Source organism: Bactrocera dorsalis, chromosome 4 (genome assembly GCF_023373825.1).
Source record: "Bactrocera dorsalis isolate Fly_Bdor chromosome 4, ASM2337382v1, whole genome shotgun sequence".
Classification (NCBI taxonomy): domain Eukaryota; kingdom Metazoa; phylum Arthropoda; class Insecta; order Diptera; family Tephritidae; genus Bactrocera; species Bactrocera dorsalis.
The window spans coordinates 2,000,263-2,028,039 of NC_064306.1; the positions used below are offsets into that span (position 1 = coordinate 2,000,263).

At 39.1% G+C, this 27,777-nt stretch overlaps 3 protein-coding genes across 4 annotated transcripts in view; 2 read left to right on the top strand and 1 right to left on the bottom strand.

The window, feature by feature from the left end:
- Nucleotides 1-6,748, top strand: LOC105226149 (alkaline phosphatase). Its single transcript, XM_011204934.4, has 5 exons — nucleotides 1-535; nucleotides 4,474-4,991; nucleotides 5,049-5,869; nucleotides 5,935-6,236; nucleotides 6,307-6,748. The coding sequence occupies exons 2-5, from the start codon at nucleotides 4,506-4,508 to the stop codon at nucleotides 6,438-6,440; spliced, it is 1,743 nt and encodes a 580-aa protein (XP_011203236.1). The 5' UTR covers nucleotides 1-535; nucleotides 4,474-4,505; the 3' UTR covers nucleotides 6,441-6,748.
- Nucleotides 6,749-7,239: 491 nt separating this feature from the next.
- The window catches only part of LOC105226148 (ceramide synthase), a 39,762-nt gene continuing 19,224 nt past the window's right edge, over nucleotides 7,240-27,777 (top strand). The window contains exons 1-2 of one of the 2 annotated variants that reach the window (XM_011204933.4): nucleotides 7,240-7,419; nucleotides 10,240-10,652. In XM_011204933.4, coding sequence (XP_011203235.1) covers nucleotides 10,363-10,652 — 290 coding nt within the window. In that variant the 5' untranslated portion in view covers nucleotides 7,240-7,419; nucleotides 10,240-10,362. Of the gene's footprint in view, nucleotides 7,420-7,924; nucleotides 7,947-10,239; nucleotides 10,653-27,777 lie in introns of those variants that run through there. The other variant, XM_019990238.3, reaches the window with a different exon arrangement.
- Nucleotides 23,694-26,529, bottom strand: LOC105226146 (uncharacterized). Its single transcript, XM_011204932.3, has 2 exons — nucleotides 24,650-26,529; nucleotides 23,694-24,589 (listed from the first exon to the last, which is right to left on the bottom strand). The coding sequence occupies exons 1-2, from the start codon at nucleotides 25,584-25,586 to the stop codon at nucleotides 23,943-23,945; spliced, it is 1,584 nt and encodes a 527-aa protein (XP_011203234.2). The 5' UTR covers nucleotides 25,587-26,529; the 3' UTR covers nucleotides 23,694-23,942.

Here is a 27,777-nt window from a genome sequence, read left to right on the forward strand (position 1 = left end):
TTCGAGCTGCTCAGTTGGTGCGTGGCGTTGCGACAGTTTGTTAGTGGCTCATTGCCTTCGCTGCTTTGCCGAAGACATGAATAATTAATGCACGGAAATTGAAATGGATTCAACGTACGAACACACATGCGGGAATAAATTGCTTGCTTCGTGAGTCGTGTCGTAGTGTGGGCATGAAAAAGAAAAGGAAAAAATTATTCATTAATTGTTAATATGCAAACAAAGTGTTGAGCAAACGAGAAACTGTGAAAACTAAAAGAAAATAACAAATTTGTGTGCAAAAAATAAATATTTCGCGTTGTGCGTAGCAGCAGCGGAAGAACTTAAGCGTAACAACAAATAAAGTAGGCAGCGAGCATTAGCTGAGCAACGAAAAACGTGTTCCGAGCTCAAGCGTAAGCGGGCTGGTGGCAGGCGGTGGCTGCGGCAGCATAAGATCAATAAAATTCAGCACCGGTGGAGGCAGCACGTCACAAGCGCATACAAATCTGCTTGAAGAAGCGCTCGACCGACGGGAAATCGGAAGTCATTAAACGTAAGTGCATCTCATTATTTATTTTATGCAATTTTGATTTTTTTTTCGGTATTAGTGTGTGCTATTCGTGAAAAATTATCTTTTTTTTTGCTCGCTTCGAACGCTCTTGTACACAACAAGCTCTTGCTGAGCGAAGGGCCAGCGTTATTTTGAAAATAGTTCTATAACTTCTAAGAAAAAACATAGACTTCTTCAATTTTTGTTGTTAATAGCCTACAATGTACCAAGCCTACGATTATTTATAGAACGTTAGCCAAAATGATGAAATAAATGTTCTGTAGTCTGTTAGCCGACTAAGGTTGAGGAGTAAAGAAACATTCGCTTGAGCATTATTTCTCAATACTTGATTTATGAAGAGTATTAGGGCTTCGTTAACTTTTTTTAATTTTTTACTCATCTGACTTCCAAGTTAGTAAGCGATATATTCTATTTACTTATATTTTTCCACTAAATTTTCTTATATGCTGTCTCTGATTACTTGGAATTTATGCACACTTCTTAGTTATTTACTCCCCCTTCCCCTCAATTGATTTATTTTCCTTGCCAGCAGGTGCAAATCTATGTACATGCATATGTGGTACTTACATACATGTTGTTTTTATTGCAAATAAACATCTACTCGTGAGTTTCCACACTAATCAAGCGTTTCAATTGAAATTTTGTTGTTTCGATATTCTCCCTTTCGCTTTTCATCAACAATTTTATTATGTTTTGCAATCTATTGAGTGGTCATAAAAAACTTTGCACGCGTTTCCAAGTTATAAATATAAATATGTATGTTAGCAAAGGTACATACAAACATACATACAAGCCATTCTTAACCTTCAAGCGGGCGCGCGTAGTCGAATCGACGACGCTTAGTACATTTACGTTTATGTTACTACTATTACACATTACATTTTTAATAATTTTAATTACTTTTTTTGACAAAATAGACTTTATGGACAATGATAATATATCTAAGTACAAATAAATAAATAATTACTGAATAATTAGTGCTTTATTTCTTTTATTCATCTCAAACGTCTTTTCGGTTACGCGCGCCCGCTCCCGTTACAAATGACCGCGCGCCCGCTTGAAGGTTAACGCATGTTTGAAACCAGTTGAATGAAATCTAAATTAGCACATACACATTTATGTATGTGCATATGTATGCATATAAATATTTGCATAAAAATCCTATATTTTCGCATACGTCCAAAGAAGCGTCCAGTTCGGCTATTTATAAACCAAGTGCTTGTTCTTTTACGCATCATTATTCCATACGCAACTATTGTTATAACACGTTTTCGACGTCTTTGCTTGAAAATAGCTTTTCCAAACCGTAACGAAGTTCACACATAAACATACATTTTAGCCAAGTAACTGCCATTATACAAACAAAGCTCAGCGAGCTTACTAATGATGACTTGCAAGTATTTTTATACTTCTGTCAACTTATTGCGTCCATGTATCCGGCTCAAATGCAGCCTGTTTTGCTTACAAGCGCTATTTCCACATATCCTTTGCTTGGCCAGCTGGTTTGTGTGCATTTCATATATGTATATTGGGCTTATGGATTGCTTTATTGAGTAAAATATTGCTGGTATTGACGCAGCGTCAAATGAGACTCCATCAGACATTTTCGGTAATTTTTATTTATTTATCGCGTGTGATGAAATTTATTGCAGGCCTTTTAAGTGACGAGTTTATTGGTCTTGTGGGGAAGTAGGGCTGCTAATTAGTTGGATTTTTATAAAATAAAATTTATTGATTGAAGTGGTGATGATTTGACTTCAATTGAATTTGCAATAACAGTAGTAATATGCCGTTCACACTTTGCCAAATGTTCAACAAACGCTAAATATTATTTCTACTATTATAGGTATGTAAACATAATTACGTTGTACTTACGATTTTTAAAGCTAAGCTTTATTATTGTTTTAATTGCTAAAGCGATTAAATAAATTAAGCGCCATGATGTGTCGTATATTCGGTGAAAAAACATTTTCAACGCTAGATTATGCATAAATACATGCTTCCATTTCGCAACCGCAAAAATAATTATTTTTAATATACACATAAAAACATAAACAAATATACACACTTAATTATCTCAATACTATAAACTAAATAATAATAAAAAAGGCACTTAACTTTAATATCAGACGGTCAAACAATTAGTTTTTTTAGTCATTTTTTTATTTAATAGAGCAATAAATAAGAGGATTAGATCTAATCTAAATATATTTACAAAAGAAACATCTATAAGCGCTATCATTTGCTCGGCAATAATAAAGCATATTTCTTATTTTTTATATCATGAATGCCTCGTTTATTATAGTACTTGCCGACTGATGCTCATATGTATGTATGTACTTAGATGCTTATACATATGTATATGCATATATCTAGTGCTATAAATCAGTAACTTATTTGCAAAATCACATTTCATTCAAAGCATTAATACTTCTTAGAAAAAGTACTTGTTTTTCTTGTTATTAGCTATTTATTTATTACGTTGTACATACCAATAAATTACTGTTAATGTTTTTATAATAAAAGGGAACAAGTAACGATTTGTATACTTTTTTAACTGCTCGTACAAACGTTGGTAAATGATTAGCGAGAAAATCACATTCTATAAAGTATGTTCTTCATAAATCGATATAAAAATATAATTTTAATAATGAAGGCAACAACAACATATACACATCAAAATAGTAACAGAAACAGAATTTTAAATAAACTGTATAAATGAAGAGTAAGTGATAAGTAACTGTTTTGCGATCGTTTCTGTTTTCATTACTGTTGTTGTGTCAGTTACTAATTTGGAATTTTCAATTCTCATAAAAAAGCCACGAAATTATAAAAAACTTAAGATTATGTTATAATTTTATAAAGCAAAACAGAAAATGTATAGAAATCTGTTTCTGTTACTATTTTTGCGTTTAATTTTAAAAAATATAGCAAAATGTGATTTATTATATACCATATTCTATTCATCACTAGTAAAGTAATTGTTTATCCAAAAAGTCATTAATTTATGCAATATGCTTCATATTTGTATACTTATCTCTAATAATAAACGTGTGCAAGTGCAAAAGTGTTAATTAGCACTACTTGAGATTGAAAGCAATGCTTTCCGGCGGACATGTTTGCGCTTATGCAGCGAAAGCGTACTCAGGCGTGGACGCCATGTTTATTTAGTCAGTTATCTGTTAACAGCAAAACAAAGCGCTCTTTAAAATTCTGTTCGTAATTGATGTTTATTGTTAATAGTATTTTTGATAAGCAAGAAATAGGCTCATATTAGACTCAGGTAACTAGAGATCATTTATTTGATTTTCATCGATAACTTTGCGCTTATCAAACGATTGCTTATTCCATAATTTTGCGCAATGTTTATCTGAGGAGTTTTGGTGTATCGTTAGGTCAAGCGAGAGTCAAAAGCTACCTTCTTTTATTATTGAAAGAATTGTTTTTTAACGAGCTTAAGCATCACAATTCCTCCGTAAAAGGGAAAAGTTAACCATAGAATTTTCGAATTTATAAAATATGACAAGAGACTTGCAGAAACGGCCACTATCGTTGATAGAACAGAAGAGCTGAGCTTATCAATTTTTTACCCGGTTTTTATAAACCCACTAAATTCTTATAAATAAATTATCTTTGCGTACCATTTTGCATACAGTTGGGTGGGTCATAAAGATTAGCCGACTCGAATGTTGATATATGATAAATAATTAAATACATATTTATAGATGTATACACTGATAAGGAATTTATAGCTTCATCATGTCAAAATACTTGAAGATGTAGTTACGTTTGATTTAGATAGCGTTAGTCTTCTACAAGTCGGGAACTTTCTGTAATAGCGCTTCAGACGGTAGAACAGAAAACTAGAGTGTATCATATTGAAAGGTTGTGATTCTATTTTTTACTCTTTCACTTCACAGACTTAAACGATTACGTCCCCATTCCCCGCAGAATGACTGCCGTCACTATGGATGTGAACAAATTGCCACACTCGCAGGACGGCATTGAGGTGCAGATGGATAGCTTAGATTCGAGTCATGCTTTCACGAACTCGCTCGAGGAGCCCATTCCGCCCAAATCCAACGTGTTCAAGTCGAAAATTTTCATTGTTGCCGTTACCTTTTCGAGTGTACTTTTTACCATCATGTGCATTGGTTTTTTGGTACACTATGAAATGGCGAGTGAGGTCTATGCTGGCGAAGACATACCCTTCTGGAATGTGCAGTTACCTCCGGAGCAACAAGTATGGTATGAGAAGGGCATTGAGGAGCTAAAGAATGCGTTGTCTCGTGAAATCAATCGGCGCCGCGCGAAGAATGTTATACTCTTCGTGGGCGATGGCATGGGTCCGAATACAGTGACAGCGACACGTATTTATGGTTTCAAAGAGGAGGGTTTACTTAGTTGGGAGCGCTTTCCACACATGGGTTTGCTAAAGGTGAGAGCGCTTTATTATTTCAAATACCTTTTTTTTTACATTTTATGCGCCTTACAGACATATTGTGCCGACAAGCAGGTGCCTGATTCGTTTTCTACCGCCACGGCGCTTTTTGGTGGTGTGAAGGTCAATTATGAAACGGGTGGTGTTGACTCGAGCGTCTTGCTTAAAAACTGCAGCGCTTCGCTGGATGCTTCGCATCATGTGCAGACAATACTAAAGTGGGCTCAGCTGGATGGCATGAATACGGGCTTTGTGACGACGACGCGGGTAACACACGCAACGCCGGCTGCTTTGTACGCGCATACACCCGATCGCCGTTGGGAGTGTGAGGCTAAGATGTCAGCGGAGGCGCAACAAGAGGGTTGCAAGGACATAGCCAGGCAGTTGGTGGAGGATGAAACGGGTCGAAAAATAAATGTAATCATGGGGGGCGGACGTCAAATGTTAGTTTCCGGCGTGACGGACAACCCAGCCGATCCGATCGACACTTGGGGCTGCATATCAAAGGACGGACGCGATTTAGTGACCGACTGGAAGACCTACAAACAACAGGCTGGTGAACGCTACGCAGTTGTGCAAAACAACGGTGAACTTAATGCTTTGAACGGTGACTCCGTGGACTATGTTTTGGGCATTTTCGCAAATGGACACTTGAAGTATGACCACGAGCGCGATCGCAGTGACGCGGGTATGCCATCGTTGCGGAATATGACTGTGAAAGCGTTGGAGGTGTTGAAGAGTAAAGACAAGGGATTTCTGTTAGTAGTGGAGGGTGGCATGATTGATCAAGCACATCATCGCGGTACAGCTAGACGTGCGCTCTCTGAGGCGCTGGCGCTGAATGAAGCTGTCGATGCAGCGGTGCAAGAGATGAGGTGAGCTGATACTTGCGGCATGAAAAATAAAAGAATTTTGTAATCTTTTAAATTTCTAATTGCAGTGACCAGCTGGACGAAACTTTGATCATCGTAACCGCTGATCATTCGCACAGCTTAACTATAAACGGTCATCCAGAAAGGGGAGCTGACATACTCGGTGTTGCTTCAACCTCGAAGACGGAAGGCACACCTTATACAACACTCACTTATGGCACCAGCTATAAAGGTTTCCAAGCCGATGCTAATGGTAAGCGCGTTGATCCTACCACTCAGGACACCACCGCTTGGGAATATACACAACAGGCGGCTATAAATACCGATGAAAATTTGCATGGTGGCTCCGACGTCACAATACATGCTAAAGGTGCGCCTAAGCCGAGAATTACGAAAGTTGGGTCAAACTTTAATTTCGATTTTTTTTAATTTCATTTCAGGCGCCATGGCCTACTTGTTCCACGGTGTACACGAACAAAGCTATGTGGCACATGTGATTTCGTATGCACTTCGTATCGGTCGCTTTCGTGATAGCACTATTACAGAATCGTTGGCGGAACTAATGCCGTTATAGTATAAAATTAAATTGGCTTAATTATTGGGTGGTGCTGCACGTATACAAATTTATATCGACATACAAATAAATCACGGTACATGCACTAATTATTTCTAAAATTTCGTTAACCTATAGTTGAAACTTTAATGCGAAAATAGAAAATTAATTACGTTTAAGTGTGCGAGTTGTTCGTTATAGCTAAGAAAATTTGTAAACTAGATTAATCGATTATTTATTAATTGTGATATTGTATGCCATTGTTATTTTAAGTTAAAACAGAAATAAAAATGACGGAAATATTAGAAAGGTAAAATAAAAATGTAAAATATGGTATTTTCTTTCAGCATTATAATTATTGAATTATAGTTAATTGAAAAAAATTCGAACTTTGGAGATATTAGCGAAAAAAATACTTTGAATATCTCGAAAATAACTGTAAATTTGATTTTTTTTTTTAAATATCGAAATCTAAATCTACATATATGCCATGAACACTGGCAAATAAAATTAACAACAATTCGCTATGGTAACATCGTCATTGGTGAAAATCCAATCAGCTGATGCGGAAACAGTGTTGCATGTTACTTTTTTGGTGAGACGTACAAATGTTTGTGAACTAGACTATGTTTACATTTTATAGTTCATAATTTGCCCTTAAATAAATACGGAAAATATTGTATTCGAAGAAAAATTGTTCAAATTATCTGCTTTCAAATTTCGTAACCAAAAGTTATTATACTTATTGCCCATAAACTACTTGGGCAATAATTTTCAAAGATGGCAACACTCAACGGCGCGACTTGCTCGCCTGCTGATTATTTATTTTAATCAGTGCAATTGGGTTTTAAATCGCGTACAGCTGTTTATTTTATTAAGTGCTGGTGTTTTATAAGAAAAAGTACTTTTGATTTGTGATAAATATTAACTGAGCAATAACTAAATTTCCCACCTTGTGCAAAAGTTAGTGAAGCAAGACGAACAGCCAACTACGAGAAAGGTGATTGTAATTTTTTACTGTACCGTTGAGTGTCGTATGGAGTGTCTGATATTGGGAAATATAGCCTACTTATTTCTTTTTTTATAACTTTACTTATAGTAAAGTATTGAGAATAAAATTAGAGCATCAAAAAACGAATTGAAATACATACATATGTAGGTACATATGCTATTGCGAACATATGGAGAATTGTATTTGTGTACGATGATGCAGTGGAGTATAATACAATGTTGTTACGTTATTTATAGTGAGCGGGCAGAGGAATTGTAGGCGCCGGCATAACTCATTAAATTGCACTAGTGTAAACTGCATTGTACTGAAGTAGTCATAATTGGAAATTAAATACATTGTGGTGTTGTAATGGCAAAATTCCATTTGACCAGTGCATAGAAACACTGCAAACACTTTGGTGACACATTTTTGATAAGTGGCGGCTGTGTATAGGCTATCATTCTCATGACATCCGATTGCCATTTTACGCAGACTGAATTACAACGTTGCCTTTCCACGCTGACCAGTGTCATTAGGTACAATTTGATTACCCATACATATTTTGTCCTCATGGAACAGCACCCGTTTTTACTACTTGCCACACTACCTGGTACCTGTGACGCTCCAATTTCAATACAGTGCTCTTGCATAACATGTCACGAAAACGTGTTCTAAGGAAATTAAACTAATTTTGGTTTTAATACACCCACGCGTATTAAGATTTATGTGTTATTTGTGTCTGGAAACAATTTTAAAATGAGTGTGGAAGTGTATTCTGGTCATGGCTGCAGTTTTCATGCATAATGCGAACGAATCATTTATTTTAAACAACTGTTTTATGCAGAGACACGGTGCTGTTTTGTACAAATCTGTTATCTATTGCTCATATCATGTGACTACATGCATTTATCATAGTTGGCATATCCTCCTGTCTCGCAAAGTCCAAGTGTATTGTCGCTTAAAAATATTCAAATACATATGTACATATACACGTTTATGCAAGTCGGTTCTGGATTGTGTGCGCATTAATTTAAGCCGTTTCGCACACCCACGTAGAATAAGAACAAAATGTCGAATGGAGGGGGTAATTACAATTGTCAATTGTAAATGATTCTGGCTACTTTGTGGAGCAGCCTTACACAAGTTTATAAACCACTGTCAGTTTGCAGCTGAAATAGCGATTGAAATCAATTTAAGCAATAAAGCGATGCTTACATCATTGTTGTCGCTAGATAGGTTGCTGCTATATGTACGTATGTTTGTACATTTACAACACACTTGCTAAAATACCTGTCTATGTTGTACTGGTTTAGAATGAACAGTCATCGCCATTTCATCATGACTATGGGATGTGATCAATTCCACTGTTCTGTAAGCTCACCGTAATTTATGCACAGAAACTGTGAAGTAAAGGGCACTTAAGAATCAGTTGTTAATATAATATTGTTGCTTGAAGAATCGAAACACTAAACAATTTTATTTTGTATGTATATGAAATTCTCGTAGTGTTCGTTCTTATTTTTTTTTTATATGGTAGTCTTTGCCACAATCCCACATTATACATTCCGTCATTATCGTCTAATGCACATTTTGTTGCGTATGTCTGTCTGAGTTGCCTCTAATTTGCCTTATATTACACACTTTTAGTAATATTGTATGTACGTGTGGCTGTGCGGTGGCGCTTGGTGTCAACATGTCTGCGAAATCCCCTCTACGGCGTCATTTAGCTGCACATTTCATTTGCTTTCGTCATTTTGAAGATATCTTTTGCCAAATACAAGTGCATGTGGGCGCTTGTTGTGTGCGCGTGGCGCCTAAGTGTGGGGTTTTATGGGTCAAAGAGTGTACATATGTCGGAAGGGATGATGATATGCCGTAACTGAGTCAAGGGCGACAGTAAATAAAATGTATAATATGTGCTTATACACATAGTATGTATGTATATACATACATATGCATATGATCAGCAGATTATTTATTTGAAAATTACTATACAACTAATTAAATTACTATATATGTATGTATGTATATCTTAGAATGCCATGAAAATGTTAATATGATGTCATATTTTGCTACAATTCCACGTATACATTACTATACACATATTTGCATATACATATGTATGTAAATATACATTGATTTTCGCTCTCTACTTTCACCTTTAACCTAGTGTTAATAACATTCTATTATTGTGTCTTTAAAAAAGAAAAAAACATGCACTTTAAAACAATTTACTCGCCATTGTCTACAGTTTGCGTAACCATTATCAGCTGCCTTATCACCATTGTGTGTTTACTTTTATTTTGAGTGTCATTTTCCGCTCGCTCAAAGATGCTGTAGCTGTGTTAGAGTAGACTATAGCTCAAATTGCTCCGAAATTCAATGAGAGAACAGCAAAGCGGAATCCGATAATCGGCTTGCCAAGTTTATGAGGTATATTATACTTTATGGCCTTGCCTATTCTTGCCTAAAGTAATGTTTAAAAAACGTGATTTGCTGATAAGAGTGATAAACAAGAAAACACGTTAACTACTTGATACCCTTCACAAATAAAGAGCGAGAGACTAGTTCGTCGTCGTTTCATTCTAGGTGTTATAAACTTCGTGGCAAGCTTAATATACCCTGTATATGATATAAAAAATATAAACATATGCATAATTCATATACATATACCATTTTCCAATTGTAAACAAATGACTGTTAATTTTTTTATTGCATGAGCCACAGTTTCTAATCTTATCATTTGATATCATTTCTTATTATAAACTGCACAGTTATCATAAATTTATTAGCTATCTTACATTACAAATTTCTTCTATATCATTACAGCTACGTACAAAGGACGCGCACACTACTAAAAATACACAATAATAACGCAAATAAATAAACTTTTTTCTGGCGACGCACACACAAGTCGCTGCAACGAGCACAATTACTAAGCAAGCACAAATTATGGGCGCTAACAACGTCCTACAACAGCGCCTGCGTGGCAGCGGCTGCTACATGTCCTTGGCCTGTTCCATTGGCTCGATGAGTTTGGCCTGCGGCAGCCTGCTGCAGATACCCAATATTACAGATCGCATTTCGCTGCAGCGTGGCCTGTTCCTCACCTCGCTGGGTTTCATATACTTTGTGTCGCTGACAGATTTCTGCAATAAGTACCTGTTGAAGACGAAACGCGGTTTGCAGTTTCGCAAAAAATATCGCCTTATGATGTCGGATGTGCTGGAGATTACTAATAAGTGAGTACACGTGTATTTTAATTAGTTATAAATGAAGTGGATATTTATTTTGCGCTTTGTGTGCTCGAGTTTAGAGTGCTGCTGCAGTAAATGACTTGCGTATGCACATATTTATGTAGACTAAGGCCAAAACTTGCTAAAAATTCATCTAACAGAGTTTATTTGGAATTATTCTGCGTTCAAAAACTGTAGTTTTTATTTATATGAAAATTTATTAATTTTATTTGAAAAACATCTAATTAAAGAATTATTTTGTTTTAAATTTAGTATGTTTTATCACTGTAAATTTTGATGTCGCAGTCCATTATTTTTAAGCAAAACAAAGACTCATAAATAACAACTCAATAAACGCTGTTCTGATTTAGCAGTCCTAGTAATCATTATCTTAATTAAAAATCGATAATTACACGCAAATTTAGGCGCCTACATACATATGTACATATTAATGGTTATAATAAACTTAGCTACAGTTTTGACAATAGTAATGGAATCCAAAAATAGTAATTGAATAAAAAAGGCATAGCAGCAATAATATCAAATAAAAAATATTGTAATAATAACGGTACTTTAAAAAAAGCAAAGCAGATTTCTAAGAGTAATCTGAAATAATAGAAAAAAAAATTAGAAAAATCGGTTATTTGCTTTTAGTGTATTTTTTTTTAATGCATGAGTAAAATCAGTTCACGTGTTTCCATTATTTTAGCCAACACTGTAGTTAATTATTTATTTATTTTAACCGCAATACGAGTAAGCTTGCACCCAATTTTGTGACATCAAAGTTTAACAGCTTGATTCAAACAAACACATACATATGTACATACTTAGCTACATATGTATGTGTAAGTATGTCGAAATAAAATTGTCAATTGTTCATTGCGTTTAATTGCGTGCTATCGAAAATGTTAAATATTTAGTATATCAATCGTGTCATAACCAAATGCTCATTAAACATATAAAGATAAGATACATACTTACACACACATACGTTTTGTACTTTGTCAGCTGTTGCGGTTGTTAGTCTATTAATTGAGTGTTTGTTTGCCTGGTAAGCACGCTATTATCGCCACAAAAAAATATAAAAATTAATTGTGTTTGCATTTTGTTGCGATTGTGTAGTGAAAAGTATCTCTGTAGTGATCAATAATACTTATATGTATAATTTTCGGAGCAAATGAATAGTTTACGTTTTAAAGAGGGTGACAGGCGCTGTTGATACTTTTTAAGCCAAGCACATTAAATATAATTCATTATTATGCGTTAAAGCTATATACAGTAAAAGACTCTAAAGTTAAAAAACAAAACAACAACGTTAACTTCGACCGCACCGAAGCAGAACTATCCTCACAAATAAAAACGTTTCCATGCAAGCACGTGACTTTGATCGTTCAGTTTGTATGACAGCTACATGCATACATATGTATATGTTAAAGTAGTCGATCTAAAAAAAAAATTGTACCGTTACCTTGAAAATATTTTATGCCAAATTTCATAAAGATATTTCGTCAAATGAAAAAGCTTTCCATACAAGCACTTGATTGCGACCGTTCAGTTTGTATGGCAGCTTTATGTTATAGTGGTCCGATAGCGGCGAACAATGCTTTTCGTAATAAAATATAAAATACTACTGGTTGTTGTTGTTGCAGCGGTACAATTCTGTCGAGTTGTCAGTTTTTGGTCAAATTCTACGCTTCACGAAGCTATAATTAGCATACCTATTTTTAAATTTAGTCAATTAGCTATATTTTTAGATTTTTGTGTGATCACTTATTTGCAATTTTGTCTATTTTTACACTTTTAATAATGTACTTTTGCTTGCGTTGCATTTGCTTCAAAGTTCAAAGGCTTAGAATATGATATTTACCATTTTTTGCAACTTAAAACGAGTGACAAGTGCTCTCTGAATCGATTTGCATATTTGCGAAAAGAGCCATAAAAATTAAACGCTACTGAGTGTTTAACAAATACCAGGTGCTTAATTTATATTTACGGCCTTAGGTGGAATATATTTGTAAAGAATTTCACTAAAAGACGCATAAATTAGACGTAATAACCGTAATGAAAGGAGAAGGTGAGAAGTGCGTTATTCGAGATGTCGCTTTAATAAATAAATTAATTAAATGTTATTGCTATCATCCATCTAACTCCCTCAACAAGCGTTTCCCGAAAAGTTCATGCCTTGCGGGTTCCAAATAAGTAGAGTTCGCTAGTCTATGCTCCAAATAAATAAATATTTCTTGAGCCTCTCTAGAAACGAGCAATAACTCACCACAACTTGGTGCTAAAATACACCACATTATAGGCAGCGGTCACAATGTCCACTCAAGATTTCACAAAAAAACCTCACAACCAGTACAACTCTTATATTATGAACTTCAATATCGTTTACAAAAAATTTTATAAAGAAACTTGAAGTAAAATATACATAATTCTATATACGGGTCACATATGTATGCAGGATATGCAATTTGGTCCTTCAAGCGACGGCCTGTTCGATCCTATTTCAGCTGCCACGTTCCCATTGAACTACCCGCTAATGACTTAAGGTCTGACAACCTCGGACAGGCATTTGGCTCGACATGTTTCGATTTCTGTGGGTCTTTCGAGCGTTTTACACGCTTGTTTCGCTGTATGAGCTGACGCAGCGTGATGGGCGTGTGGAAGGATATTGTGTAGTCACTGCATGGATTATTTGAATCCGATTTCTCGGTTTCTTTTGGCGTGATTATATCCGATTTTTGTACTAATCTACTCTCGTTTGCAAGCTCTAATTTCGGCTCGTGACCTTCCAGCCATGCGCTTAATTCTTTGTTGGACTCGGACAGCAGCACACTCGAGCCGCTTCTCGAACCCAGCGTACTGCTACTGGTCTTGGTATTTATACACTGCACTGCTTTGTCCTCGCGCTGCTGCGGCTTCGTCAGCTTATCCTTTACATGCTTGCTATGCTTGACACGACGACGAAATGTGCGGTAGTGACGAAAGGATTTCTTCTTACCAACGCCAACACGCGTCACTTTGCTTACTCGCTCCACACTTCTTTTGGACTCTTTATGCAGCGCCTTAGGCAGACTCAGCATACTAAGCCGCTCAGCTATTTTGCTAATGGGTTTAGTTTTTGTTGCGGTTTTAAAGGCTTGTGTGAGGCGCCGCAGTATAGCTATGCTCGTATCTCCTTTTTCTGCACAAAGCGCTTTACCAAACTCTGCGCTTTGTTTTATACTTTGGAAACATTTGAAGCTGCTCCTGCGCGGGCACCAAATGGATATGTCACTTAGTTTTTGCGTGAAATCTCGGAAGTTGGTCTTTCGTAAGCGGTCGGTTTGGGAAGTGGCTGTTGAAAGCTCCAACTTTGGCGCTTTACGCACTGAAGGTGAGATTGGTGCCAGAGACACTTCTTTCAGTGATTGATGATGTAGAGCTCTACCAGCTTTCTGCGCATTACCTGTGTAATTTGAAGCTTTCAAAGCCTGTTTCTTCTTTTTCAGCGCTACCTTCATCTCCAAAACCGACTGTTGCTTATTTACTCCTTTCTTCAAAGTATCGGCAAGCTTCTTCTTAACGATTACTGATTTACGCAATATGTGCGTATTGAGTTGTTCTGCGCCACCTTCCACGCGCTCGCTAACGGTGCGTCGTTTTTCGTTCTCCAAATTCTTTTTGCTCTTAGCGAGCGCTTCTTCGAAATGTGCGGAAAGCGAGTACTTGTCTCGGCGTCCCCTTGACTCAATATAAAGGCTACGCTTTTTACAGTTCGTTGACACTGGCGGTGTGGACTGTGAGGAGCGTGGACGTTTTTTCCTACCAGGGTGCGTCCACATATAACCCTCCTGTGAGGAGTCGCACGACAACTCACGTGGTTTCATTATCCATTCCACAGCTCTGGTATCGTATGGCTTTTGCGCCGACGTTTGAGCGCGACAACGTCGAAATCCACTGCGCATCTTCTCGAATACTACGTTATGAAAGTTCCAGGCGCCAGCCCTATTGATATTCGTCTCATGCTTCGGTTTGGCGCTAACATATGGATTATTGCCGGTGTTGAGCGTCACATGCCACAAATAATTGCTGTTGTTGCACTCACTTTCGTGCTGAAACCTTTGGTCGCCGAGTTTACGCATTTGACACACATCTTTGAGTCTAATGGGCGGGTCGCGGTGATAAACTCTCTGAATGGTCTTTGCGATTTTATTGTGCGGACAAATTTCACCTTTATCAAAGAGTATGGGCCCGTAAATTGGAAATTTTGGCATTTTTTTATTTATATTTTTTATTGTTGTCTAATTTTGTAAATTGTCTGCCGGAAAATAGAAGAAAACAGCTTTTGAGCGACGAAACCGACTGAGTCGAGAGAAAAATTACAGATATTCTTAAATTTCTTTTACAAGATTTATACTACACATGTTTATTTCGTACAGTAACAAAGTACAAAAGATTCCTCAAGGACCGAAAGGAAATCAGATTGAGATGTATGATTATATGAGATCCTCTTAAAAATCTCGTGTTTTGTTTTTATTTAACACCAATACCATTTTTTCGATGTGATTCCTCTCGAAACATTGATCATCCCTGAGGTTGGCAAACCTACTCTCGGCCACTATTGTAGGCCCGTTGAAAAATATTCCTTATGACCCTTGATCAACCCGGTGGCTGTAAAATTTATACTCAACCATTATAGTAGGCCCGTTTTTGGTTCTATATATTTGTAAGAGTTTCAATTCATCCTTCTACTTTCTCATATGGCCAAAAGAGTTCTGTGTGCGAAGCTAGCTCTCTGCGTTACTACCTGTAGATGACCCGAGAAGTTTGTTTTTGAATCATTTGTCTTACCCTTGACTGTGGAGCGTTCGATATCAAGCGAATAAATAAGGAATTAATTTCAAATTTCTTCAATTTATTTATTTTTTGGCTAAAACACAGTTGTCTCAACTGCGCATGTTTTCGAAAGCGGTTGTGTAAGCCGGTCATGCAAATTTTGTGCTATTTTCAAATAGTGTACAGAAATATTTTACAAATTTGATTGCCAAATTGATCGCTTTCTATGCGGACGACTTTTCCCTGCCCTTCAAATAGATATTTCTTAGACGAAAAATCTTCGCTTTCGACGGCGTTGGTGTTTCTTCTTTGTTGGACTTGAATTCGGTAACATGAAATCCGGTAAGATCTTCGTGCTGGGTTCTTGTTTGAACATATCAGCAGAGCTTAAATTGCGCTGCAAATAGATAGCGCTATTGGCGTTACGATAATACTCCATTTCGACGACGGACAAGGTCCTTTGCAGCTTATTTCTATTGCGCCAACACATTCCCCTATTCTGTAAGGTAGGATTGGCGGTAAGTTTCTTGCTATTAGCTCGTTTGGGTAAACCGCCGCTGAAAATTGGCAAATACTCCATCTTTGGAAAGTGAAGGCCCACAATATGACTTTCAGTGCTTCTTTTCTGTAGCCAAAAAACAAATGGAAGAAATTATCGAAAATTGTATTTGACAGTTGCAGCATTGGTAACTTTTCATGCCGCACAGATACCACAGCTCTGTCTGTGGTGGAGTTTTAGCAAAAACTTACAATTGCAATTGCGCGTTTTTTATACTTTTACAAAGTTTTTTATGGTAAATTTCGACGAATAATTTTTTGGAAAACTTCTTGTTAAAGTGAAGACGAGAATTAAATGTCGAGTCTAAACAAAAATTGTAAGTGTAGCTAGAGTGTGTATGTCGTTATAGAGGTTTACACAGGGCGTTCAGAAAGTACCATTTTTAGAAAAATTGGGGACACGTTTCGTTAGACCTTGCAACTAATGCTATGGATAATTTTATTGGAATACGTGAGAGCTTGTTGAACTTCGCTACGGACGCCGATTGTTTGCTTATCTAAGCTGATTTTCTTTGTTTAGTAATCTAGTTTATCAGATTGTTTACGATATTGTAGATGAATATTTTTAGCCGACAATAGATCCCACTTCAAGGATTTCTCATGCAACGATGGAGCAACGAGTCGACAATGGAACCCACTTCAAGGATTTCACTTGAATTGATGGAGTAACAAGTAGATTTCTGGGTTAGTCACATGAACTTTGAAGCATTTCTTGAGCGTTTCGCTTGTCTGAGACTGGTCCCTCATATTGTGTTGTGAGTCAGTTGGATGGGAGAGAAAAAGCTCATAAGACTATCAATTTTTATTGTATATTTTCAAACGCATAATTACAAATATGTGAACTGTTTCATATGCTTGTAGTTCTTACTGTTATGTGGATCTGTAAAAGCTCTCCGTTGAATCGTCTTAATCCCGATTTGTTTGACGGTTTGGCAAAATCTGTCTTGTTGCAGATTTCGCACATAACAATAACAAGCTTCCAGCATATGTAGTAAATGGCAAATTCTAAGCATTACTAACCCCTGGCAAGATTTTTCTCGAGCAAAAACTAAAATAATACTGGTTATAGTGGCCAAAAGATGCCAGCGCCATTACGCTGTAAATTCAGCTGCTTGCGCTCCTCGTTCCACACGCGTGTCGGATAGTGTATGGCACGTTCTAAACATTCGCCGGTAAGCGTGGTACGCTGCAGATTTTTAGCGCGCTCAGCTTTCTCCTCAACTTCAAGTGCCTCCCTAACCGTGCCTTTGCGCCATAATTGCTGCTTTTTTAGCAACTCGTCCTGGTATTGCGTGTAGCTGTCCCCCTCACTGCCACCATACTCCACCGTAATACATTCTATGTCCGAATCGGTCTGCTCATCATCTGTTATGCTGAAGCGTTCTGCGCGGCAGTGCATAGGTGTGGGGTGGATCGTCGCTGGAATAAATGTCGGACTGAGACGTGGTTGCGGCTCATAATTCAGTCGCCCGTTTGCGTCCGCTTGTAGTTCTTTGATATTGCGATGTGCGCCTGTTTTCTTATAAAAAGCTCTACAACGTGCGCAGCGCTGCTCGTTTTGTGTCTGCAAGCCGTCCGTTTTGCAGGACTCACTGGAGAGTCCGCTCGAGCTTGTAGCACTTTGATTTGCCGCTGAAAGGATATTCAACATTTTTAACTGCATATTCTCGGGGTTTGAGCTGCTGAAACTTTCCTTAGTATTTGTCGCCTTCCGCTGTGATACCGCCGACATCTGTGACTCTTGACTTGAATGTTTCGGTAATTCCTCTTGTCTGCCGCTTTCCAAACGCGGACGTGTCGGACTGTAGTTCAAAACGCAACTTAGCTCTATGTTGGATTGCGACTTTTTAAGTTGTTTAGCTCCCAGTTCGTTAGAGTCGTTGGCTGTCTTCTCCTGTCTTAAGCGTTGTGCTGCTATGGCAGCTTGCTCAGGCCAGAGTCGTGTGATCTGATGATTCGAATCGCTCCTTTGCTCTATAAACGGCCGTTGATTTGCACGTTTCTCCGCGCTCGAGTTCTTCGATACTGCTTTCTTCTGTTTCTCAGCTCGGTAAGTGCTACTGTTTACCGGTAAAGGTATACGGGATTTCCTAACAAACTTATTGTTTAATCCGTGTAGTCGATTTGCGTCATGTGGTTTGTTGTGTTGTTGTTGTCGAAGCGCGCTTTCAACCGCACTGAGACCACAACTCTCGGACAAAGATGGTGTGCTACTGGGTGGCTTCAGTTTTCGGTTTCCACTAACTAGTCGTAACGGTTCCACTGCAGTTTCTATTTCAGACTTCGATTGTTCACCAGTCATATGCAAAGATTGTGCCATTACTGTTGTAGGACCGAGTTTACGCTTCCCGGTGCTTGGCATCGTTAACATTTTACTTTGATTAATTTTAGCTAAACGCAAGATTTCTTCGGGTTGCGCAGTGAATTCATCTGTGGCGTAGAGTTTGCCATCCGGGCTGGAGAGTTTGGTCAGCAGTGTTCGCAGCGAGTGCTGTGGCAGCAGCTCGTTCATGGTCAGTTCGGCGCAAAGTGCCGCTCTTTGTTCCAAAAGCATTTTAGAATCAGAGCCTTGTGCTTCTCTGTCTAAACTGCCACGCGTATTGCGTTCGGCAACTTTATTTGACTGCGGATAGCCTTTTACGGTACTACTCGCATGTGCTTTCTTGCTTGCTTTTGTGTCTGCAATGTTCTTTTTTATTGATCCGTGGCCGCTGTCGGCTTTGAGGGAGTTATCTTCATAGCTATTATTAGACTTAGGCACCATTGTTCGCGCCATATTTCTAGCATTACTTAGAGCATACTCTTCTATGGTTTTAAAGGCAGGCTCCATTGCTTGCTTACAGGCACAATCTGCTCTGCAAGTTTTGAAGTCTTTCTCTTCTTTAGTTGTTTTAAAAGCTTTTGGTTGTGCGACTCTCTCTCTACAAGCGCAATCATCCCTACACCTTTTAGGTTCATCCTTTGTTGGCTTAGGTGGTCCTGCTTGGTATGACTTAACCGTAATTTTTCTCCGTGCCTCTATCCTATCTTCATAGTAGCTGGCGGGCACATAGTCCTCCTCATTTTTTTTAGTGGTTTCCTTTTGATTTGTTTTGTTCTTACGTATGCGTATACTTAAACGCTCTCCAGAACTGCTGCTGTTGTTTATTTGTGGATCTGCAGTAGTTTTGTCGCTGTTACTGTCCTCTTGCGCTTCCAACGAATTTCTTCTGCTCCCTTGCTCGCTTTTACTTATTGCATCCTTCGTGCTCTCATCACTTTTACGTTCCGTTGCCATACTGTTTTGCATTAATGTAATATATTCGTTTTCGTTATCTTCAGCTGATTTACTGTCCCTGCTGTTTCTGCTTTGTTTCTTAATCGATTTTCTCTTCTTTTTTGTCGGCTCTGGGTCGCCGTTGCTGTAACGCTTCGGGCTAGACATTTCGTTGTTGGTGGGGTCTCCACTTTGCAGTTCTATGGTTCTTGTGAATGTTTGTGTCACTGTTCTGCTTTCGATTGGATCGCAAATGCATTCAGAATTTCTTAGCTTCGTTTTTTCACTTTTAGGTACCGATATTGGGATTTCGTCTGATTCGCAAGTGCATACACCAGTTCGTGGCGCAACTCTCTCACTTTTAGGTGCTGATGCTGAACTGTCGTCTGTTTCGCAAGCACATTCAAACATCTGTGCTTTAGATCTCCCGCTTTTATGCCTGACTGTTCGGGCTTCGTCAGTATCGCAAGTACATACACCGGCTTGTGGTTGAACTCTCCCTGTTTTTGGTCTGACTGTTGGGATTTCGTCCGGTTCACAAGTACATTCAAATGTTTGTGGTCCTGTTTTCCTGCATTTAGGTGTCCTTGTTGAGCTTTTGCCTGCAACTTCGTCTACATCGCATGTACATACACCAGGTTGTGGCTTCATTCTCTCAACTTTGGACCTGACTGTTGAGTTTTCATCATAATCCTGCGGTTGGAATCTCTCTGTTTCAGACCCGACTGTTGGGATATCGTCTGGTTCACAAGTACATTCAAATGTTTGTGGTCCTGTTTTCCTGCATTTAGGTGTCCATGTTGAACTTTTGCCTGCATCACAACTGCACACACCGGCTAGTTGTTTGATTCCTTCTGTTTTAGATCTGACTGTTGGTCTTTCAGCAAAGTTACAAGTGCAAACTCCTTTCCGATTTTCATATGAATGTGTTTTATTCTGCAATTGGTCTGTAACAATTTTTTGTATGTGACTTTTAACCATCTCATGCATAATCTCTGTGGCGAGCTCCTTAGCTTTCGAAGCGCAATCGCAAACACAATTTTCATACATATTTTGTGCTTGTGTTCTGTCTCTTTCGCGATCTCGGTTTCTGCGTTGCTTTCTCAGCAAGTTCGCGATAAACTCTCGTTCATCTTCTTCATCCACGAAGTCGCAAGCCGAGTGACAATCACATGAGTCATACTTGTTCTGCCTTAGCGCATTTATACGCTTTGATTTCTCTTGCAAACGCTTCTTCCTTATTATCTCTCTTATGATTTCCGATTCTGTATCCGATAACTTGCAGCCGCAATTGCATTTGCAGCGTGACTTACGTTCCATGCACATTCGCGAGGGTAACTTATATATGTCGTCGTTCACTACTGGCGCGCCAGTTTCGTCCATCAAACCACAGGCGCAAACTCTACACTTTCTTCTATCCCGATTGAGCTGCATAATTTGTTTCACGACTCTTGGATTCGCCACTGCCAAGCCATCTGCTAAGTTTTTTGGTAAACCATCAATCAATTTATTTGATCTCTGTAACTGCAGTGATGTGCTGTCCTCCCATTGTTCCGTCTGTGTGCCAGCTGTGTCTCTAGCCATTCGACAAATCGCCACAATGCGACTGCAACACTTCTTAAGTTCCTTGCATGAGGTTCGACTTAGACTATATTGCATATCATCGTCACTCCCGCTATCCGTGGGCTCATATTTTCCGTGGCGCTTGCGGCGCGTGTCTCTTTCGTTGTAACTACTGTATCCCGAGTAACCGTTAGAGATTTCATCATCGCTGTCGCTAAAAGAGTCGCCGTGACGTTTTTTTCTTTTGTTTTTATTCTTTTCGCGTTTTCTGCGTAAGCATTCACGTAAATAATCGCTGTTACAGCTACCACTTGAAGTTTGTCTCTGCATTTCTTTATCTGTACTGAATTCCTCATTCATTTCGGTTGTATTCTCCTTTTTATTGCTGTATTTGCTTTCTCTATTTGGTTTAGATTTTTTGCTAGCTGCAACTTCCCCACTTTTTCCTTCGCGGTTAGTTCTCATTGGCTCGCCTTTCCTGTTCTTGGGACTCGCTTTCTCTGACTTTCTACTTTCACCTTCTTTAATTTGCTCGTCTTTTTGATTTCCGTGATTTGCTTCCTCTACCAGAGTTTGGCTAATTCTATGCTTCACTTCTTCTTGTTCAATTGTTCGATTTTCGTTCGCTTTGATTTCAACGTCTATGAGATCGCTGCTTTTTCCATTGCCTTCCTTCAACCCATCGTTATTGATAACGTTGTAATTCTCAGATTCTTCGACCGAATTTTCTACTCCTGCAAATTGCCTCAAACCTTTATAATAGGTGTCCATAGTGGGATTGTTAATGGCATCTGTGGATAAATCCAATTTGTGGCTTGGAAGACTCGTTTGTTGGAGGGACTCGTTGCCAAGGCTATAAACATTTTCTGCTTTTTGGGTTCGACTTGGAGTGGCGTCTACTATTTGGCCGCTTGATGTCAGATACTGATTGGATGACTGTTGTGTCTCTAAATATTGAAGCTCATTGATGTTTTTGGCAGTTCCACTAATATTGTACCCATCATTGACCGTTACATATTGGTTTGACGCACTTGCTGGCTGCCTGGCCTGGTGGGTTTGCTCACGTGAGTTTCTGAGCAAACTGAATTCGGTATTTTGCTTTCCTCCTTCGACTGAAATTGGCTGTGTAGGTTGTTGTGTTACAGAGAATTGTTGACTAAACTGCGTTGGTGTTCCAGCGCGCATATTCGACTGTTCCAGAGATTCTACAGTAGGCACTGCCTTCTGTAACGCCATCTCTTGGGGCGTGCGTGAGAGCACATATTCCTCGACATGGGAGTTATACAGGCCTGGCGGTAGAGTTCGTGACGAGGCATGTGTTGCTGCGCCTGTTGGTGGTGGAACGCTTACTACGGGTTGTCTGCTTGCTCCAGGCATATACTCTTGCAGAATGCCTGAACGTAGCGGCATTGGAGTAGGTTGTGAGTAAGGCACGCATGGATTTTGCGGAAATGAGTAGCGTTGCGGTGTAAATTGGACATTTTGCACTTTTTCCTGTGCTTGTGCGGGCAAAGTCGGTGAAGTTGCAACTGTTGGTGCGAGCGCCTGTGGCTGTGTTGCTTTTGGCGCCAATTGTGATATTTGACGATATTCTCCTTGTTGCATACATTTACCAGATGTCTTTTCAGCCTCCGTATTTTGTGAGCAAAGGCAATTCTTGTTAAAACTTGGATAACGCGTGTTTTGAGTGGGCACATGCGCTATATGCGTCTGATAGACTATTTGCTGCGGTAATTGCATCCCAAAGTGCGCATAATTTTGTTCATAATGGGGAGTGTTCGGTGGTATTTCCCTAACGTTACGCTCGTCTTGATTTGTGATACTCGTATTTCCTATTATTGCTGGCACCTTTGGCGCATAGGTCTCCCGTGTCGGGGCAATACTATTTGTTGTCGTTCCATCCGTCACATCACCCAAAGTGCGAAATAATTTATCCATAAATCTCAACATTGCCTTAGTGGCGCGAGGATTTTCATTAATTGTTGCGGCATTCGTAGACGTATTTTTAATTCCTGGTTGGTTAGCAGTCTGTTCGAAATAATTCGCACTTGGTCCGTCTGCTATTGGTCGAGGCCCTTGAGGGTTAGTAGCCGCTGGTGGATGCTCCTTTGAAACACGCATACAATTTTTGGTGTCTACCGCATTTTTTCTTCTCTTATAGTCGCATTCGTCATCGGCTTTGTAGACCGAGTCATAATGTGTTCGGATCCTACGGCGATTCTTTTGTTTTCTCTGCCTACCTTTACTGCTGCTTGTCGTAACAGTAATTTCGGAGTCACTCTCAGTCTCTCCATCGGTACTATCACTGTTATTTGCGTACCTCGAGTTACGGTAAGTAGAATAACCGCATTCATCTGTCGCGAAGTGCTTACTTCTACCGCGACAGTTGCTATATTGGCCCACATAATTTTCGCCTTCGTAATGTCTCTTTCCGCCGCCTTTTTGACGTGTTATTTCGCCTTCAACGCAAGCGTTTGTGGTCCGAGCCTGAGTTATATGCCCGTTTTCCTCAACCGTCAAGAGCCGACGAGACATTGTTCACATTTATAATTTTACGTTTGAAAAATTGAAATTTTCATCTATTGTAATTTCAAATTAACTGCCGATATTTTTCATGCCCACATTCTTTGAATCGTTACGAGCGATTGCCATCGAAAAAATATTTAAGAAATATATTTATTTCCACTCAAAAGTAACTTCTTTGGATTTAGTACTACTTGCTTATGATTATTTTCAGACCGTTTACTTGGGCTTTTGAATAGCATAGAATAGTACGGATAGAAAGATTTAGTTTTCGGCTTTTTTCGGGTCGATCATGTATAATACTACTGTCGTCGGCTTTAGTACTCTATATTACTCTGACTTTCGTATGGTGTTTTGTCCATTTCCTTGCAATTACTTTGTGCTCGTTTAGATCTTATTAGTTAGGCATTACTAACTCTGGTTACAGCTGTGGGTATTATTTTAAAACGGGTTCTGTTGATTATGGTAATTTAGTTGGGATGCATTTGCCTTTTTCGATATAAGACCTGGTTTATAATTGTTGACTTTGACTTTAGCACTACTTTGGAAGTAATACCTTTGATATCGTGGACACACGTTCACCTCTTACAATTGCACTGAACCGTTCTGTTCTTTTTCACTCGCATCAGAATATACTCGTAGCTTTCATTGTTATTCGGTGAGCATAATGGAATTGAACAAAAATTGTCATTACAATCCACAACCGTGACGTTCGGTATAATTCTAACACTGGTGGCCGATAATTTTTGTAAACCATTTTTATAACCATATGGATAGATGGGATAGTTTGTGTTCGCCCCGTTAGCCGCCTGACTGCCTCCGCCTTGTACATAATTTCCCCCTAAGCTCTCCCGGCCGGCAACACCAGACTGAGTTGAAGTTCTTATCGGGTGTGTGAAATGCATGCTATCTGGGTCGAATTCTGTGGGATACCTCTCCATAAATGTAAGACTGCTATGCCTCTCAACAGCTTCCAATGGCTTAGAAGGCTCTTGTTCGTATTGCTGTTGCTGCTGTTGTTGTTCATAATGCTGTTCCATTGGAACATTGGGAGTTAATTGATGAGCGTGTTGCTGATTTTGTTCTGGAACTTCACTGATCGGCTCGGCACCACCAAATGATTGCCTTGGAGAGTTTTCTGATTGATTCTGATTGTCAGTTACATTAGCGAACTGGCCGTTGTTGACATCAAACTGCTTGCCTAAAACGCGGGTTTCAACTGGCTCTGTAAAATCACGTTTGGGATTACTTGGATAGAAGTAAGGTTTTTGTACCATGCCGTTACCGTGCAGTCTCTCTGGTGGTGGTGGTGGTGGTTGTGGCAGTGGTGGTGGCTGTGGTGTTGGCTGTGGATGCGGCAGTGTTTGCGGTGGTGGCGTGTATCGCTGGGGTCGAGTTGTTGACGTTGCTTCTGGACTTTCTTCCTGACTTGGCGTAGCAACATCAATTTCCAGTCTCGTGCCATTAGCATTTCGTAATGTGCATAGTTTTTTGAACACCAGCTGGAAACACTGCAGCATTTGCTCTTCACTCAGCTCGCAAAAATGCTGTCCGTTCACAGGCGCCGCTTTTTGTTCGCGCGCGTATGCCATTTCCTTCGGTACGGCAACACTGTTGTTGCCGTGTGTGCAGCTGCAAAAGTCTACATTCCTATCGTAACCGTTCGAGGGACGCCTGTCATAATCGGCAACACTGTTGTTCCGGCGTGTGCAGCCGCAAGAGCCTACATTTCTATCGTAACCATTCGAGGGACGTTTACCATAATTATGCGACATTCTTTCTTCGCTGCCATCGTAGTCGTCGGCATGCTTGTATCGTCCACTTCTTGATCCCCTATGCCCGCCGCTGGTGCTATTCCGTGCATGTTTCGCTGTATGCTCGTCAATGGATGTGCTACTGTCGTAACTATATCGCCTTGGTTTTCGCGTGTATTCGTGCTTCTTCGTTTTATCCTTACTGTTTCTCCTTCCATTGGCCGGCAAACTTTTTTCTTCGATACGTGCTTTAACATATTGCAGAAATTCATTGTCTGTATTTGTTTCATCGGCTCTTGGTAAAACAATTTTATTTCGACTATCCAATTTATAAATGATGGTTTCCATTCGAATATCTCCATCGAGTTTTTGCTTATTGCTGCCGCCCTTGTGCCGCTTTCTCTTGCTCTCCACATCGGATTGTAGTTGTCGTTTGTTGCGTGACTCAAAGGAGGATTTTCTTTCCATTTATGCACATTTGTAATTTTGCGTTTGAATATTTGTTTGTATGCGGTGAATTTTCTTTTCTGATTTTCGGTTTACAACAAATTGACACCTTGTTAAAACATTTTGAAAACTTTTAACCCTTCGGTGGAGCTCTGGAATTAGTCTTACATCCCAGATCTTTCGAAATAAATCAAGCACTCAGGTTAGCTTAGGTAAATACACTGATATTCGTGAGACTACGATGCCACTTGGACTGCTGCAGACGCTTGTTCGTTGAGAGCCCCAGAACTGCTAAGTACGGATCAAAAAGACCGTTGTATAGCTACCAAAGCCCTAGAACCAGCCACCAATTTATTCAGTCGGCTAGTATCTACTTCAGGAACGTCGGCAAGTTCGTAGAAAGTATGGCAACCAAGTTGCCTCAACCTTACTCTGGCGAAAGCTGGACAGCGAAGGAGAACTAGCAGTCGATTAGCGAAATGTTTCAGAACTGCAAAATGACTAAAACTATGATCTTCCTTTTTTAACTCTCTTTGTAAAATCAAACTATGTAACTAACCACTACTTTCGGAACATTGCTTCAATTATTTTGAGCTTGAGCAGAGTGGTCAGCTTGTAGCTCATCTCACCGAGCACTTTCCTCCTAGTTCCCACTATCGAAATTGACTCGCAATTGACTAAAGACTTTGGGCTTGCTGGAGAGTTTTGGAAAGGAAATAATTATATTTAATTTAATAAAAAGATGATTTTATTTCTTAATACAAAAAGGTTTGCGTTAGCAGAAACTATGAAATCTGTAAACTATTAGAAAAATAATTATCAAAATATACTTTAACTTTTTCGCTTCGGAAAGCTACGTTTATTTCTTGGCTCCTTTGCACATATTGCAGCTGACAAATTTAACACGAAGACTACGTCTTACATGAGACCACCCACATACATATTTGCATTGGCAGTCACTGCGGTCACATATAAAATGTAGTTGCTTGCCTTAATTTTGACAATCAATACCGTAAGCATATCCCTTGTGGAAATTCTTGTCGGACTTCCTGCGCGTATCGCTGTTTAGTATGAGACTGTAGGTCATGTGCCTGGCATGCGCCAAGGACACGCCAACCTGTACTGGTTTCCCCAGCACATATTCAGGCACATACGTGTTCTCAATACCCGAATCACTCGTGGAGTTTTCACTTCGCATTTTCAATTTGACTTTACGTTTAGGCGTCTTATACGTAGCGCTGTGCACTTTTTGCAATTTCCTTTGACTATCTTTATCTTCCTCGGCTTTTGGTTTTTCAATTTCTTTAGTTTCTTTTTGAAATTCTTGCTTCTTTTTGGATTTGGTTTTTAAACTGGACCTGTTCTTTTTTATCGCGAATCTCGAACCGTTTTGTTGGCAGTAAGTGTGGCCTTTGGATTTCTTGTCGAATGCGGTTTGCGATAGCAGTATTGGACATCGCTTTTGTTGCATGACTAAATTTTCAAATTCTTCATAGAGCGCACTACAGTAAGATATATTTTCAGGTTTCGGTTTGAGGGTTCCTTCATCTACTCCTTCTTGTTTTTTCATGTTATTGCCACGTTGTGACTTTCGCTGCCGTTTATCTTTTTTTGGTAAACACGTGCTTGAACAGCAAGTCCAAAAGGATGTGCCTGACGACTTGCTCTTCGGTGCTGCATGCTTAGTTTCGCTCGGAATCTCTGTTTCTTCTCTAGCAGAAATATCGTCCATATCGCCGTCACACCAATCCCAGCAGGTTTGAAATGACGTTTCCGATTTTGTTTTCGTTCTAGGTCTACTAACTTTCGGTTTGATCTGGTCTTGTCGTGGAGGACTTTTAGATTCAATTGGAGCTAGCGGTTTAAAAGGTTTTGGTTTAGTACTTCTCTTTTTGCAAAATACACAGAATGATTCGAACGGATTTTGGGCTCTCTTCCTAGTTTTGGATTTCATGGGTCTCCTTTTGGTTCCCTCCAAAGTTTTTGGCTTACTCGTTTTATCAAATGAACAGCAAGAAAAAACAGAAGTTTTAGATGGCTTCTTTTGTACCATTTCTGTGCTTTTGACTTTCGCAGGCTTTTGCTTAGGAACATCTACTTTCTTTGGCTTATCCTTTTCGAAGATTGGGCAGCAGGATACTTCAGACGACTTCTTTTTAACTTTTGTCTGTACTTTGGTTCTCGGTGGTTTCTGTGGAATATCGTCTGATTT